The sequence below is a fragment of the Ursus maritimus genome (genome assembly GCF_017311325.1).
Source record: "Ursus maritimus isolate PB19 chromosome X unlocalized genomic scaffold, ASM1731132v1 scaffold_X1, whole genome shotgun sequence".
In the NCBI taxonomy this organism is placed as follows: domain Eukaryota; kingdom Metazoa; phylum Chordata; class Mammalia; order Carnivora; family Ursidae; genus Ursus; species Ursus maritimus.
The window spans coordinates 84,389,492-84,406,625 of NW_024423319.1; the positions used below are offsets into that span (position 1 = coordinate 84,389,492).

General features: G+C 42.0%; 1 protein-coding gene across 7 annotated transcripts in view; it reads right to left on the reverse strand.

Annotated features, from left to right (window-relative positions):
• The window catches only part of RP2 (RP2 activator of ARL3 GTPase), a 58,771-nt gene extending 45,444 nt beyond the window's left edge, over window positions 1–13,327 (reverse strand). For 4 of the 7 annotated variants that reach the window (XM_040632579.1, XM_040632590.1, XM_040632568.1 and 1 more), the window contains exon 1: window positions 13,021–13,323. In XM_040632579.1, the coding sequence (XP_040488513.1) occupies window positions 13,021–13,122 (102 nt within the window). In that variant the 5' untranslated portion in view covers window positions 13,123–13,323. Of the gene's footprint in view, window positions 1–13,020 lie in introns of all 7 variants that reach the window. The other 3 variants (XM_040632592.1, XM_040632562.1, XM_040632557.1) reach the window with 2 other exon arrangements.
• Window positions 13,328–17,134: the final 3,807 nt, after the last annotated feature.

Consider the following 17,134-nt stretch of genomic DNA (forward strand, 5'->3'; position numbering starts at 1 on the left):
CCCCCCCCCGTCCCCCCCCCTCCCGCCCCAGAACAGTGAGGGGCACCACAGAGGCCCTCCACACATCCATGCTGAAGCCATTGTAACTACTTGCTCTTTGTTATCTCAGAGTGTCACCTGAGGGAGGTGGTCTCCAGGTGTCTCTGGAACAAACAAATGTGAAGAGGAACGAAGTGTGCTGATCACACACTTCTCCACTCCCCATTCTCCGTGCCATCCCCAAGGAAGAGAGACCCTGATAATGATCAAGAACAACATGATATTCTTAGGGACAGTCAGGTCACTGTTCAAGCTGGCCAACTTCTGAGTAGGAAGATAATCATACACAAAGGAGACAGAGGCCCTCTTAATATCAGTCCTGGGTTTCTCCTTTTTACATTCTCTGCTCTCCCATACGTGTGGCAAAAGCAGGCTGCGGCTGCCTTGCACTCGGAGGAGCCAGTGCTCATGGAGCAGGCTAATGGGATCTGGATCTAATCCAGGCCTTAAAGCGGAGAAAAGGGAACACGCAGGAGTGGTTTCAGTCAGTTCTGCCTTAGGCCTTTAGGAGGGTAAAAACGTGGTCTGGTCTTCTTCAGCCTGTCACCTTGGCACCAATCCACCTCCCACAGGGGGTGAGAAGATCAAGAGCACCCGGGTTAGGTGTAGGGAAAAGGAGCCCAGGAGTTGGCCTGTCTCTACCAAGGCCTCAAACTCAATGGGCAAGTACAATCTTCAAGTTTCAGTTGACAGTTATCTCACTGTACCAGAAACGCCTTAAAACTCTGATGTAAAACTTTGTGTGTATTTTCCTGGGGGATTAATTTGGGGTTCAAGATTCTGGCCAAATTATCTTTGCCTAGGATATGGGTAACAAGTTCAAACATTTGCAAGCGTATTTATCTGAGAGTTAAGTAGGGAACAAACCAGTGTTTGGGTAAAAATAAAAAAATAAAAGAGTGGGGGCGCCTGGGTGGCTCAGTTGGTTAAGCATCTGCCTCTGGCTTAGGTCTTGATCTTGGGGTCCTGGGATCTGCAGGTTGGGCTCCCTGCTCAGTGGGGAGTCTGCTCTGCTTTTCCCTTTCCCTCTGCCCCTCCCCTCTCCCCCTGCCCGTGTGTGCTCTCTCTCTCAAATAAATAAAAGCCTAAAAAAAAAATAGAAGTTAATACCTGTTACTTAAAGGAATTCAGCGAATTTGTTTTGCATGGAAATGATACATAAGATGTATGGTATTTGAGAAATTTCAACTATATTAATTATAATTCGTTCTATAGCAGGAGTTGCAGTTAAGACTTGCTGCAAATGCAGAAATAATATTCGCTCTTAACTTTGAAATTACTGAGCTGCTACCTTAGTCTGCCTAGGAAGTGTTATGTACTGAATACCCGTATCCTCTCAAAATGGAGATGCTGAAGTCCTAACCCCCAAAGTGATGGTACTTGGGAAGTTATAAGCGCAAGACCTCATGATGGGATTAGTGCTCTTAGAAGAAAAGAAGAGATCTCCCTCTCTTCCTCCTTCTGCCTCCCTCCCTCCTTGTGCACACACCAGAGGAAAGGCCGTGAGTACACAACAGGGTCACTGAGTATGAGCCAGGAAGCAGGCCCTCACCAGTGAGAACTGTGGAACTCCTGGCACATTACAATTCCGTCCAAATCGCTGCAGTAAGAGACTTGACCAAACTCTAGCATGGCTTCTAGCAGCACAAAGCCATGTCTCGGGAAGGCCCCTACTCCCCTAACCCCACTAGAATTCCTGCCTGGAAAATTTCCCTGCCAGGAAAATTTACTATTTGTTCTGGCCAATACCTGATAATAGGCCCCTGACCTCCCTTTCTTAGAGCATTTATTAAAAAGGGCTTAACAGCTGTGAATATGTAAGACTTAAAACTCAGAAATATCTTTCTCAAGGACCTGAGAGTTGTTCCTGTGAAATATAATTACCAGGAAGGATAGGGCCTCTGTCTACCGGTCTCTGTGGGAGGACAGAATCCTAACTTTGATAACTGTGCGTGAACAAACACAGCTGGTTTAGTCACATGTACACCGACCAACTTTGTAATTTTCACTTCTCTGACTCTCAGAGCCTCTGTTCGCCCGGCTCCCTCATTTTCCTGATAAAATTGCTGAAATCACTTCTGCACAAATTGGAACAGAGCTCAACTCTGTCCCCTACTGGCAGTAGTTACTGAATAAAATCTGTTTTCAAAGCTTTCACTACTGTCCAGCAGCATTTATCTTTGACACCAGGCACTCAATCTGCCGGTACCTTGCTCTTGGACTTCTCAGTCTCTAGAACCATCTAATAAATAAGCGTCTGCTATTTAAGTTACCTAGTCGATGCTTCTTTGTTGTGGCGGCCTGAGACAGACTAAGACTGGTTGCCATAGGGGCGCCTGGGTGGCACAGCGGTTAAGCGTCTGCCTTCGGCTCAGGGCGTGATCCCGGCGTTATGGGATCGAGCCCCACATCAGGCTCTTCCTCTATGAGCCTGCTTCTTCCTCTCCCACTCCCCCTGCTGTGTTCCCTCTCTCGCTGGCTGTCTCTATCTCTGTCAAATAAATAAATAAAATCTTAAAAAAAAAAAAAAAAGACTGGTTGCCATAACAAGACAACAGACCCGGTGGCTTGAACAACAAAAATTTACATCTCACAGTCTGGAGGCTGGGAAGTCCAAGATTAAGGTGCCATCACAGTTGGTTTCCAGGGAGACCTCTCTCCCACCCTCTCTCCCTCCCTCTCCCTCTCTCCTTCCCTCCATCGCTGGCAGACAACAGCTGCCTTCTCACTTTCATCCTGACAGGGCCTTCTTAGTGAGTGCAGGGCAAGCTCTCCGACGTCTCCTTAGGAGGACACTAATCCTATCAGATCAGGCCCCGCCCTTAAGATCCCTTTTAACCTTAATTACTTCCTTTGAGGCCCCATCTCCAAACACAGCCACTGGGAGAGTTAGGGCTTCAACGTAGGAATTTTGGAGGCACACAAATATTCAGTCCATAACAACTGCCAATGCTGAGGAGTTAAATGTAATTTACTATTCTTCTAAGTATTTCATCTGGACACCTCAGTTCTTCTAGTTATGGGGAGAAATTAATGCTATAGTGAAAGATCCTCTAAGCCAAAGAGTTCTATAGTATAAAATTATTTGGACTGTCAATATAGTCTACAAAGGAGAAAGGGAGGATTTATGTTGTTCTACCTTCTCAACAAATCCTGAAAGTTGTTCAAAACAAAAAGTAATAATAAACAACCTGAAGCTTAGGACCAGAGTAATTTTGCAAAAGTTACTAGTTCTCAAATAAAGTGCCCCAAATCACAAACGTGGAGAGGTCATAGTTCAAGCTAGCTTTTCACATGAGCCACCTAGGGAGTGAGTTTAGTTTAGGCTGTATTTCTTTCTTTTTTTTTTTTTTAAAGATTTTTTATTTATTTATTTGACAGAGAGAGACAGCCAGCGAGAGAGGGAACACAAGCAGGGGGAGTGGGAGAGGAAGAAGCAGGCTCCCAGCGGAGGAGCCTGATGTGGGGCTCGATCCCAGAACGCCGGGATCACGCCCTGAGCCGAAGGCAGACGCTTAACCGCTGTGCCACCCAGGCGCCCCTTAGGCTGTATTTCTTACTACAATCCATAAAAGGTAGATAGATACCCTTTCAAAATCAAAGAAACATTTCAACAGCTGGAATTCACCTGACACAGCTACAAAGTTAAGCATTATTTTCCTAACAGAAAATGAAAGTAAACCTCTTATTTTTTTTTTACTAAGCAGCAATGCAAATTTTCCATTAAAATTCATCTCCACAGGTAAGCTTCCATAATGATAATCTGAGAGGAAATAACGGAATTTGTTAATTTTAATGGAAAGCCTGTCTGCACAGAAGTCCAAAACAAAGCTCAGGCGTGTAAGAAGCACTGTATAGGTACGAGGCACCATTCTTCAGTGCTTTATGATCATTCACTCAATAGTCATAAAAACCCTGGGGCGCCTGGGTGGCTTAGTCGGTTGAGTCTGACTTTTAATTTCAGCTCAGGTCATGATCTCAGGGGCATGAGATCCAGCCCTGTGTTGGGCTCTACCAGGCCTCTCCCTCCCCCTCAGCCCCTCCACCCCTGCATGTCCGAGCACACACGTGCTTTCTCTCTCTCTCAAATAAATAAATAAAATCTTTTAAAAAATACTCATAAAAACCCCTATCAGAGTTGTGTACTATTATCTCCGTTTTATAGATGAGAAAATTTAGGCACCCAGAGGCTAAATTGCCCAAAGTCACACAGTTAGTAAGTGCTTGAGCTGGGTCTCACGCCTCGGCAGTCTGGCTCCTAAGTACATTTTCTTGATTGCTTCTTCATATTTAACCATATTCGAACAGAAACCAATGTTTACTAGGCACATAAATCAATGGAACAGAACAGAGAGTTCAAAAATAGACTTATGTATACATTGACAAAGGTACAAAGGCAATGCAATACAGAAAGGATAGTCTTTTCAACAAATGGTATTGGAACAATTGGAAATCTACATGTAAAAAACAAGACTCTCATATTTTGCAACATATTTAATGATTAACTCAAAATGGATCGATCACAGAACCGAACTGTAAAACCAAAACCTCTACAACTTCTAGAATAAAGCAGAGGAGAAAATTTTTGTAATCTTGGTTAGGCAAAGATTTTCTAGATGTGAAACCAAAAACACAACCCATAAAAGAAAAAAATTGAAAACTGGACCTTTATCAAAACAGAAAATTTTTGTTCTTCAAAAGACACTGTTAAGAGAAGACAAATCATTAATTGGGAAAAAATCTGCAAAACACACGTATGACAAGGGACTTGTATTCAGGATGTATAAAAATAAAGTCTCAAAAGTCAATTAAGAAAACAACCCAGTAAAAAAGGGCCAAAAGATTTTAATGAACACTTCACCAAAGTAAATATATGGATGGCAAATAAGTACATGGAAAAATGCTCAACATCATTAGTCATCAGGGAATTCAAGTTAAACCACAATGAAATACCACTACATGCCTATTAAAGTGGCTAAAATTTAAAAAAAAACCCTGATCATACCAAGCACTAGTGGCATAGCAACTGGATCTCATATGTTGCTGGTAAGAATACAAACTGGCATAGCCACTTTGGAAAATAGTTTGGCAGTTTCTTATAAAGTTTAGTATACAATTTCCATATGAGTCAGTTAAACCCACTCCTAGGTATTCACTCAAATGAAATGAAAAATGATGTTCACTCAAAATCTTTTTGAGCATGCAAACATTTGAGCATGCAAATGTTTATGGTAGCTTTATTCATAATTACCAAAACTGAAAACAACCCCAATGTTCCTCGACTGGTGAATGGATAAACAAACATGGTATACCCATGTGATGGAATACTACTCAACAGTAAAAAGGAACTCCTGATACATGCAACGACATGGATGAATTTTGAAGGTATCACATTGAGTGAAAGAAGGCAGACTCAAAAGGTTATATACTACATGATCATTCTCAAAAAGACAAAACTATAGGGATAGGGGCACCCAGCCGGATCAGTTGGTCGAGCATGTAACTCTTGATCACGGGGTCAAGAGTTTGAGTCCCACGTGGTGTAGAGATTACTTAAATAAATAAAACTTTTTTTAAAAAAAGAGCTATAGGGATAAAAAACTGATCAGAGGCTGGGAGCGGAGTCAACTACAAAGAGGCATGAGGAAATTTTGGGGGGATGATGGAACTGTTCTATAACTCTATTGTGGTGATCAGTTACTTGACTATGTTCATTTGGCAAAACTCATAACTGTACACTTTAAAAGGGTAAATTTCACTGTATGTAAATTACACTTCATTTAAAACAGAATTACTTAAAATTTCAACATTGTTAAATCAGTTTCAGGACTACACAGCTACATAGCTGAAAGGCTATTTCATAAATGAAAATGGCAGTGCCATGTAATTACAGAAATAATAATAAACACCAGTACCTTATTCTTATGTACACTGAAGACAAAAGGTGAAGCACTGTATTCGTATTAGTTCACCATGTTGCTAAATTTATAACCACAAAATAGGATTATGAAATTTTAGGATTGAAAAGGATTTTCCATACCATCTCATCGAATCTTAATCTAATTTTACAACCTATCACATTCCCTTTGTTCACCCCGATTTGCCTGAATGCATCTAGCATTGTTTACCCACCCTCGTCCTGAGATACTCAAAGAATTAAGAGAACTGGAGTGGATTTTAGGAAATTGAGAGCTGGAAAAGCTAAAGGCCTTTACCAATGAGGTATACTGCTGTGTAGAGTAAAAATTAAAACCCAGTCCCATATACTTTTCACTCTCTGTGCTTTTCCCCTTTACCAAAACTTATTATATAAGTGAAGAAATTTGAACCCTCAATACACTGTTGGTAGAAATACAAAATGGTGCAGACACTTTAAAAAAGTTCAGCAGATCTTCAAAAAGTTAAACATAGTGTTACTATATGACTCAGGAATACCACACCTCGGTATATCCCCAAGAGAAAGAAAAACCTATGTCCACATAAAAAATTGTACGCAAATATTCATAACGGCATATTTGTAACGGCCAAAAAGCAAAAACAACCCAAATGTCCATCAACTGATGAATGGATAAATAAATTGGACAAACAAAATTTATAAGTAAATATCTATTCTGTGGAATATTATTCACCAATAAAAAGGAATAAAGTACTGATACACGCTACAAAATGGATGAATCTCAAAAACACGCTAAGTGAAAGAAATCAGTAACAAAAGGCCAAATACTGTGTGATTCCACTTATATGAAATGTGTAAAATAGGCAAATCTATAGAGATAGAAAGTAAAACAGTGGTTTCCCAGGGCGGGGGGGGGGAGAGGGAAGTGGGAATAACTACTAATAGGTGTGGGTTTCTTTTGTGGGGAATGAAAATGCTCTAAAATTAGATCATAGTGATGGTATCATAACCCTGTGAACTTACTAAAACTATTAAACTGTATACTTTAAGTGAGTAAACTGTATGGTAGATGTATCTCAATAAAGCTATTTAAAATATTAAAACTGTTTTATTAGCTTCATACTTACATGTGCTTAAATTTTTCTTTTTATTTAATCACTTTAGAATGGTATAAACATAAGGATTTATGCCTGGCTTTATGTTTATACAAATTTGAATAGAATTATAATAAAATAATAGTCAAGTAGAAATCTATATTAGTCTAAGTATCCATTAATTTATTTTTCCCCCAGAGATATTTTTATTACTATTTCTATTTATATACACTGCATGTATATCTGATTATAAAAATAAGGTGTGCTTATTATAAAAACTTTAGAAAATTTAGACATTTATTTCCAGTCCTTTTTAGGACTAAACATATTTTTTTCTGTTTTAAAATTTGAATTCCAGTGTAGTTAACATACAATGTTATATTTCAGGGGTACAATATAGTGATTCAACATTTCCATACATTACCCAGTGCTCATCAAGGTAAGTGTACTCTTGATCCCCTTCACCTCCCCCCCCCCCCCCCGGTAACCATCAGTTTGTTCTTTATAGTTATGAGTCTCTTTTTTGGTTTGTCTCTCTTTTTTTCCTTTGTTCGTTTGTTTTGTTTCTTAAATTCCACATGAGTGAAATCATATGGTATTTGTCTTTCTTTGACTGGCTTGTTTCGCTTAGCATAATACTCTCTAGCTCCATCCATGTTGTTGCAAATGGCAAGATTTCTTTCTTTTTGTGGCTGAGTAATATTCCATTATATGTATACCACATCTTCTTTATCCATTCATCTATTGATGGGACACTTGGGCTGCTTCCATAATCTGGCTACTGTAAATGATGCTGCAATAAACATAGGGGTGCAAATTAGTGTTTTCATATTCTTTGGGCAACTACCCAGTAATGCGATTACTGGATAGTAGGGTAGTTCTATTTTTTATTTTTTGAGGAACCTCTATACTGTATTCCACACCAGTTCGCACTCCCACCAACAGCAACAGTGCAAGAGGATGCCTTTTTCACCACATCCTGGCCAACACTTGTTGTTTCTTGAGTTTTTTATTTTAGCCATTCTGACCAGTGTGAGGTGATATCTCATTGTGGTTTGTTTTTTTTTTAAAGATTTATTTATTTCTTTGAGAGAGAGAGAGAGAGAGCGCACCCAAGGAGGCGTTGGAGCAGAGGGAGAGCGAGAGAATCTCAAGCAGATTCCCGCTGAGCACAGAGCCCAACACCAGGCTTTATCTCACGACCCTGAGATCGTGACCTGAGCCGCAATCAAGAGTCCAAGCTTAATCGCTTAATCGATGTGGCCCTGAGCCACCCAGGCGCCCCTCACTGTGGTTTTAGTTTGCATTTCCCTGATGATCAGTGATAAAGCTGTTTTTAAAATGAATAAACAAAGAGCTAGTTATCTCCGTTAAAAAACAGTAACAACAACTTTATATAAAAGATTTAAAACAGGTGGACAAACTCTTTGATCCTCTTCCCATCAAGAGGTCCCCCCCTCCCCCGCCCTTGAACCAACAGAATGCAGCAAAGTAATGCTACATCACTTAAGAGGCTAGTTAGAAAAAGCCATGCAGCTTCTCCTGGTCTCTCTTAGGACACTTGCCCTTGGAACCCAGCCATCATGCAGCGCAGAAGCCTGGGCTACATGAAGAGGTCCCTGGCCCTCAGCCCTAGCCAAACACCGGGATCAACTTGCCAGCCAGCTCTGTTATTAAGCCATATCGAAAGCAGATCCTCCGGCCCCCAGCCAAGCTGCTGCATCTGATGCGACATAGAGCCGAGCGCCAACCTTGCTAAACCCTACACAAATCGCAGAGTTGTGAACAAAATAGGTACTTTCCATTAGTCTAAGCCACTGAGTTTTAGAGCGGTTTGGTATGCAGCAATGGATACCTAGAATGCGTACTTTACACACTTAAAAGGCTAAAAACAGCATCTAGCCCCCTATTCAATGCAGACACTTCTTTCTAGTAAGTGGCCATCTAACCGCTGTCTGAATCTTTTGACTAATATGCAGATTAGTCCCTCACAAAGCTACTTCTTCCACTGATGAACAACCCCAGGAATTATGATCTGCTTTAAAATAAGACCGGTTCCGTCCTGTCCAATCTCTGGTCTGAGTTCTATCTTCAGAGGTGACCACTACTGTCTAACCCCCTTGTGTCAGGACAGGGCTTCACCCTGTTAAATAGTAGAGACATCTTTAGCCCTGTCCCATTTTATAGCCAAGGAACCTGAAATGCATGAATTGACTGCTTTATCCAAAGTCACAAAACAGACACCAAATAAAATGCAGTTATTTGAATCTCTGGTATAAGGCTTTTGTTTAGTTTTATTTCTAGCAAATGTGAGACAAATTTAATGGATACAAGATGTGTTGCCAACACTCAAATTCACAATTTTTATTCTTATGCCATCATTGTTTAGAGGACTGATCCTTATTTCTATCATCTAGGAGGAGTACTGGTATGAATAACTGGAGAATGAAAACTACTTTTCTGTACCGCTCATCTTTTCCTTGTCTGCACTTAAATATTTTCTGTTTTAACTCAATAAAAGCAGTCAGCTCTTTAAGGGCAGGGATAATTTTTATAATTTTGAGTCTTCCTTGGTGTTTGAGTACTTATATATTGAATAATTTGCCTAGTCATGAGAGGCGGCATGCAGATAAAAAGGGTAAAGCATTTCTTTCCAAATGATTTAAAAATGGATGGAACTAGAGGGCATTATGTTAAGCAAAATAAGTCAGAGAAAGACAAATACCATGTGATTTCACTTACATGTGGAATTTAAGAAACAAAACTGATGAACATAGGGGAAGGGAAGGAAAAATAAAATAAGGTAATAACAGAGAGGCAAACCGTAAGAGACTCTCTACAATAGGGAACAAACAGAGGGTTGCTGGAGGGGAGGTGGCTGGGGGGATGGGGTAACTAGGTGATGGGCATTAAGGAGGGCACTTGATGGAATGAGAACTGGGTGTTACATGCAACTAAATTCTAGAATCACTAAATTCTACTCCTGACACTAATAACACACTATATGTTAACTAACTTGAATTTAAATTTAAAAAAAAATCTTACAATCCAAAAATATTTCTCATGCCAATGTAGTAATTGTACAGTAAGCTTTTCACTGTTTCAAAGTTAGCAGCAATAGAAAGTAAGCTTCACACACTGTTGATTACACAATATCAGTTGCCATGACAACACTTAGTCTCCAAACATTCTAATTGAGACAATTTCTTCTAGCTTCAGTCCCCTAAGACTGACCCAATTACACAACTCAAAACCCAAAACCCAGAGGGTGCCTCTCAACAAAGATACTCTGATTACACAACCTAAGGAAAAATTTAAACACCACTTTTCCAAATTGCAAGGAAACTTTTCAGGCAATGAATTATGTTTTTACATCTCAAGTTGGATTGTAATTGTCTGATGTAACTTTAAAACATATCTCACTTACATTCTCTGGGCTGTATTTGCATTCTGTTCCTTTGAAGGCACAACTAAAATCTTCTAGGAGCAAGCAAGACCATGCTAAACTCAGAAGAAGTATCACTGGACTAATACAGAACACTTGCACACTAGCCTAAATTGGCGTCATGAGAGATAAAGAACTAGAAAAAAAATCTTTAAAATCATATAAAGTGTAGCAGGCTACTATAAATGAGGCACCCTAGAGTGCGCTCCTAATAATTCCAAAAGAAGGGACGCCTGGGTGGCCCAGTCGGTTAAGTGTCTGCCTTTGGCTCAGGTTATGATCACAGGGTCCTGGGACTGAGTTTCGCTCCTTGCTCAGTGGGGAGCTTGCTTCTCCCTCTGCTCGCTATTCCCCCTGCTTGTGCTCTCGTGCGTGCTCTCTCTCTCTCTGACAAATAAATAAAATTAAATAAATAATTCCTAAAGAAAAAGAAAAAACTCCCTAAAAGGAAAAGCAATGTTGGGAAATGTGGTACTACCACTATCTCAAAATGTAAGCTACTAATTCTCTTTCTCTAAAACAGTCCAACAGATTTTTAAACTGGGTTGTTTTCAAAATATAATGTTCATTTAGTTAGAAAAATTCTGATTAGGTGAGTTGATCGATATTTTAACTTTCATTATGCACAGACCCAGAAGCATGAGCTTATTTTATATATCCAGTAATATGCCTTACAGCTCTACAACTACAGTACCTACTAGTGTTCCCCGAAAATGTTCCCTGTAAGCTCAAAACGGTCTACAAATGAAAGGTTACTATATGCTCATATGGGGGAAAAGTTTAGATGTCAGTGTCCACTATTCTATTTTTGAATGCATTTACTTAGCCAAAAAGCAAGAGAAAAAAAAATCACAGAATACATCCATGTATCTAAAAGGAGAGAGGGGCGCCTGGGTGACTTAGTCAGTTGGGCCTCTGGCTCTTGATTTCGCCTCAGGTCATGATCTCAGGGTGATGGAATCGAGCCCTGCACTGGGCTCTGTGTTCAGCAGGAGTCTGCTTGTCCCTCCCCCCCCTCAAATAAATAAATAAATAAAATCTAAAAAATAAATAAAAGGAGAAAGATTAACATAGGAGATTCTAACTAATCTGAACATTATGTTAATAGAGGTTAACTTAAGACCATTTATTACAAAGTAATGGACAATCGAGACTACTCCAAATAAAAAGAAATGAATAAAAGCACTTTAGTTTTAGCCTACAGTTTCAAAACAAAAAGCTAAAATAAAAATCAAACACACAAGCTTCTCTATGGCAGACAGCTCAAGGTTAAAGAACATTGTTAGAAATACTAAGACTGAGGAAATGAATATTTTAAAAACTGTCCACCAAACGACTTTGAATGATAGGTGCAATCTTCTTGTATGACAGAAAGCACAGTACTTGCCATACCTACGCAATAAAATGATGCTATCGAGAATTAATTCTCTTATCGAGAATTAATATATCACGCAACCCAAGAAGGATCTGAGAAACGGGCAGAAAGATGCGGCTCAGAATTCTGCAAAAAGCTTCCAATTGCTTAAATCTGACACTTGGAGAACTGAGTTTCCATGAATAAATTATCCTGGTGATTGAAAATCATGCAGGAAGGTGTATGAAATCATAACATGAATACAACTTCACTATAAAGTATCCATGGGTAAAGATATGTTGCATTAAGCAAGAAGGTAACTGTTCATAACCTTTATTTAAACATCTTTTTGTTTGGAAAAGAAAAATAACTGCCAAATCTATCAAAGTATTTTACTAAGTACAAATGCAGAACTATGTAGAAAGAGGAAACATTATGAAATTAATGACTAAGTGTGTTTTGTGTAACACTAGTGGACGTTTCAAAGCTTTCTCGTTTCTGGCTATATACAAAAGTAAAAAGAAGGGCATTTTCATTCATTGAAAACAATAGTAAAATATCGCCTGGTTTATGCTGGTTATTTTCACCACATAGTCTTGACATACGTTCCAAGACTGATTCGATTTTCCTTATTCCTTTCGGGTAACTGGAAGAGGAGGAAAAAGCAAAGCCGTACGTTCAACAGTCCACTTTGTAACTGATTCAGCAGTGGAATATACCATTAGGCACCAAAGCGATTTACCGGCTAGGGCAGACAAAAGAGAAAACAGCCACAGACGAACATGAGCCGCGAAAAAGATGAGAATCGGTCCCACGTGTAACTCGAGGACTGGACAAAACCCCGCTCGGCGCTGCGGGTGAAATGAGCAGATTTGAGATCAGGGGCATTCAGGGCTCTCCTTCCTTCCCTGGTGTCCACCCTTGGACCGTAGGGAAAGCCCCCAGGGCTCTGACAATGAACTCTAAGGCCCCTTCCAGCGCTTCACAGTTCCCCGTGGCGCTCTCTCCAGCGCCGTATTTCACCGCACCCCCAAAAGTCACTCCCCCGACTTCAACTACTCGCGTAGAGAGGAGAGCGCGCGCAAGAGAGCTGCAGCTGCTGGGTCGGCCCCCTCAACGCTCCCGGGCCGCAAGGGACCCTGGCAGGGCGACTCGGGAGGGCTGAGACCAGCGGCCACGGGACTTGGGCTACCTTCTCGCGCTGGTCCCAGCTGTACTGCTTCGGCCGCTCCTCCCCGCCCTCGGGCTGCGACTCCTTCTCAGCCTTCCGCCTGTTGGAGAAGAAGCACCCCATGGTCCCGGCTTGCGGAGCTCGCTGGCCGCTCCTCCCCGCCGGCCCGCTCGTTCAGGCACCCCCCCCCCCGGGAGTGTGGCGTGAACCCCGGGAGCCCGGGGCCCCGCAGCTCTCCGGACACCGCCCCGCGAAACCGCCCAGCCGGCCCGAGCCCGAGTTAGCCCGCCAGGCCCAACACCCCTTCTCTTTTTCCTCTCAGTCGCCCAGACGACCCATCGCAGCCAATGACCACTCCGCGCCCAGTGAGCCAATCAAAGCCCCGCGAGCAGCCCTGCGCGGCCTATGAGGAGAGGTCGACGTACGCACACAACCAATCCACGCCCCGCTCCGGCGCCAGCCCCCAGTGGCGGGCCCTGCGGGCTCCGGCGCACGCACGGCCGACCCCGCCCCCGGCCCGGCCCCGCCCCTCCGAGGACTCCGTGGGGCTCTCCAGCTGCTCAGAGTCCTGTTTCGGGATCCTTGTCTTTTTGCCCTTGGTTCTCAGTTGCCAAGTTCTAGGCGCGGGAAGGATCCCTAGTTGAACATTAAGCTTCAGTTTTATGACGCAAGGGGTGAGGGAACAGGAATTGCGGCTGACACAGGAAGAGGCCCCGAAATTCGTAATTTTCCCTTCCTCCCCTCCCCTACATTATCTGACAAGTGTTGCCCCTCCGGATACTTCCCCCAACCACACCGCCTTTTGCCTTCTTTTCTGTGCTTTCTTAATCTTTCTACGTATCACTCTAGAATTGCACAAGTACTTGGTAAAATAATTATTTGTGTATTCTCTCCCTATTGGAAATGTGAATTTCTTGAGGCCAAAAGGCCTATCTTAAAGAGCATGTATCTTTGAATTCCCGAGGCCTGGCTCAGCTCCACGCTAGGTGCTCAATAAAACATTTGTCAAATGAATGCATGAATGGATGCATGCTAGTGAAGGAAGTATTTATAACTTCTTTTCTATATTCCTTGTAAAAGAAAGTGACTTAAGTGTGTGTGTGGTGAGAGAGGGAGAGAGTTACAGCAAAGGGGTTCTTGTGAAATTTATAGCCTAGTGGAGGACATAAGCATTGCCATATAAACAGTCAGCTCTAAGCAAATGGTGTAGGGTTTGTGTGAAGGTATTAAATATGTATATACTAAATATTAACATTGTTACACTTGGGCCAAATTTACTACAATACACATGTACTGCTTATGTGATAGAAAAGGGTGCCTGGGTGACTCAGTCAGTTAAGCGTGGGACTCTTGATTTTGGCTCAGGGCATGATCTCAGGGTCGTGAGAAGGAGTGCCCCCCCCCCCCACCGGGAGTGAGGCTCTGCTGGGTTGAAGCCTGCTTAAGGTTCTCTCTCTCCCTCTCCCTCTGCCCCAACCCCCCTTCCCCTAAAAAAAGGCAAGCTGTTGCTTTAATTCTCTGAGTACAGTATTTTGACATCTTGGTAGGACACCAAATGCGGATCAGGTCAGGTTCAAATTTGGTTATCTTTTTACTTTCCCACACTTATTCACATCACCCTAAATGAGTCTCTGACTTAACTTGAGCATTAAGAATGTTCCCTTTTTCACTTCCTGCCTTTTATTGCACAACCAGGAAGAAAAGTGCATGTGCTCATGTATTAGAAATTACTGCAAATTTAAGTTCCAGATCTTAGGCAATAGGGCCTTTACCCTGTACATACTTTTTCTTCTTCTGATTGAGGTGAAAGGTCTATGTGAGGGTGTTTCGGATAAGACCCCTAGATATTTTATAGTCATAGAATGTTAACATTGTGACCACTATTTTAGTGCAGTGGGGGAAACAGGTCTACAGAGTGAAGGGACTAATCCGTGGTCACAATGAGAGGGGTTGACCAGGGACTAGAAAAACCCAGAGCCTGTGTTGTCCAGTGCTCCCTCCTACTCTGAATGCATTCCTTTCTGATTCATCTGAAATAAAGAAGTAAAGAAGTATCTGTTTAGGCCTTCTGATGGCTATGGGAGCTCTGTCCCCCAGTGATGCTCTTCCTCTTCATGAACAAACAACAAAACTACTTTTAGACAAACAATCCCGAAAACTCTCCTAGTTTTGAAGTATTTGTTGATGAGAAACTCAAACCTAGAACAAAAATCTCTGATAGTCATCTTTTCAGGGACCCTACGCCAAAGGAAAGATAAAGTCCCCATTCCGTTAAATCCCATCCCACCATCACTCCCGACCAAAAAGAAACTAAAAAATCAAATTAAATTAAAATTTAAAAACTGGGGACTAGAAAGCCAAGGAACAGAGCCAGTAATAGGGCTCTTATCATGTTTTTTCTTTCTCTGTTTCTTACTCTTTCTTTTCTGCTCCTCTCTCTTTTTCTCCTCCCTCCCCACCATGGATTCTCATCACCACTTTTTTTTGGTGCAAACCCACACCCTTTACGTACTCATCGGCATACACCATATATGTGGCTGAGAACAGCGATCCCACCCTGATTCCTCATGGCCTTTCTGTCCAAGTATATGCTACAATCTCTTTATATCTTAGTTTAGAGTCTCAAAGAAGATAACCACATAAAGTGCTGGCCAATCAGTACTAGAATGGTTCTCCATTGGTCAAGTGTTCGCCCTTGGTCTAACTGCTGCAGCTGCACGGATGAACTTCATGTCACAAACATGGGTGGGGAGCAGATCCTACAAGGGGAACATGTGCCAGCAGCTCTTAACTTTGAAGAGTCCAGACAGAAATTGGTTGTTCCTTCGGCCTATCCCCCTCCTGCTACTTACACCCTGGTGACTTCTTTTCTGTAGAAGGCTGCCCTCCGTATTCAGCTTAATAGATATATTCAGCTATGTTAAAAGGTTGAATTGTGGGTTTGTACCTGGCCACAGGTTCCTGAGAGAGTCAGGCTTCCCCATGTGTCTTGTCCACAGAAGTGGCATAGTTAACTTCTCAGAAGACAGACCTGAAGAGGTCTATCTCCACAGCATGAACAAGTCAATTACCCCAGCAACAACAGCTGGAAGAGTCCCTGTTCTGGAGTTGACCTGACGCATGCTTGCTCACTCCGAACTCAACGAAGGAAACACTTGACAAGGAGAAGGGAGGGGGAGGACTGTCCTCATTATTCATTGCTGCATAACATTGCCAGAAAATTAATGGCTTAAACAACAATTACCTGCTTTGCTCACGAATCTGAAATTAAGGCAGGGCTCCATGGAAACAACTGAACTCCGTTTTATGCCGCATGCCGAGCCTCGGTGGAGAGGACTTGAATGGCTGGGGGACTGGCCAGAAATCACTCTATATGAAATGTCAGGGCCTCTCCATGTGGTCTCTCCAGCAAGGTGGCCTTCGGTTGGTCGGGCTTCCTCTATCATGCTGAGGGCTCCAAGAGTGAGCATTCCAAGAGACCAAGACAGACGTCGCAAGGCCTCTTAAGATGTAGTCTCAGATGTCACGCAGTATGGCTTCCCCTGGATTCTATTGGACACCAGGGCTGGCCCTCAATCATGAAAGGAGGGGACTGAACAAAGGAATGAATACTAGAAGGCACAGATCTTTGGGGTGTCATCTCAGAGGCTGGCCACCACAGCCAGAGTCAACTCTGTCAATAGTACTACATATGTGCTGAAGAAGATGACTTCAGAAGGTTTAAAGAAATCGCACAGGCAAGTAACTGTTTCTTTCTGTTCATAGATTTTTGAGCCAACATTCTTCTCATACTTTAGCTTTTATGTACTTCTTACCAATTTTCTTTTACCACCTTATTGACCAATTCTATTTCTAAAAGCATCACAAATTGTTCTACGTCATCAGGTTATAAAGACTGTGTTTTTCCAACTGCTCTTAGCATGGGGTATCTTAGTCACTGTTATTGGTAAAATTCTTAATGTAAGCCAAGTAAAAAATAGTCAAACGTTAGTACAGAAGAGGAATAACAGGGGAAACAGACTTCCGGTTCAGATTGGGGTGGGCAGGGTGGAAGAGTCTAGAAAGACTTCTCAGAAGTCAATGGATTTAGCAGCATAAAATAAAAATAATTCCAGTAACTTTTTACAGCAAAGCA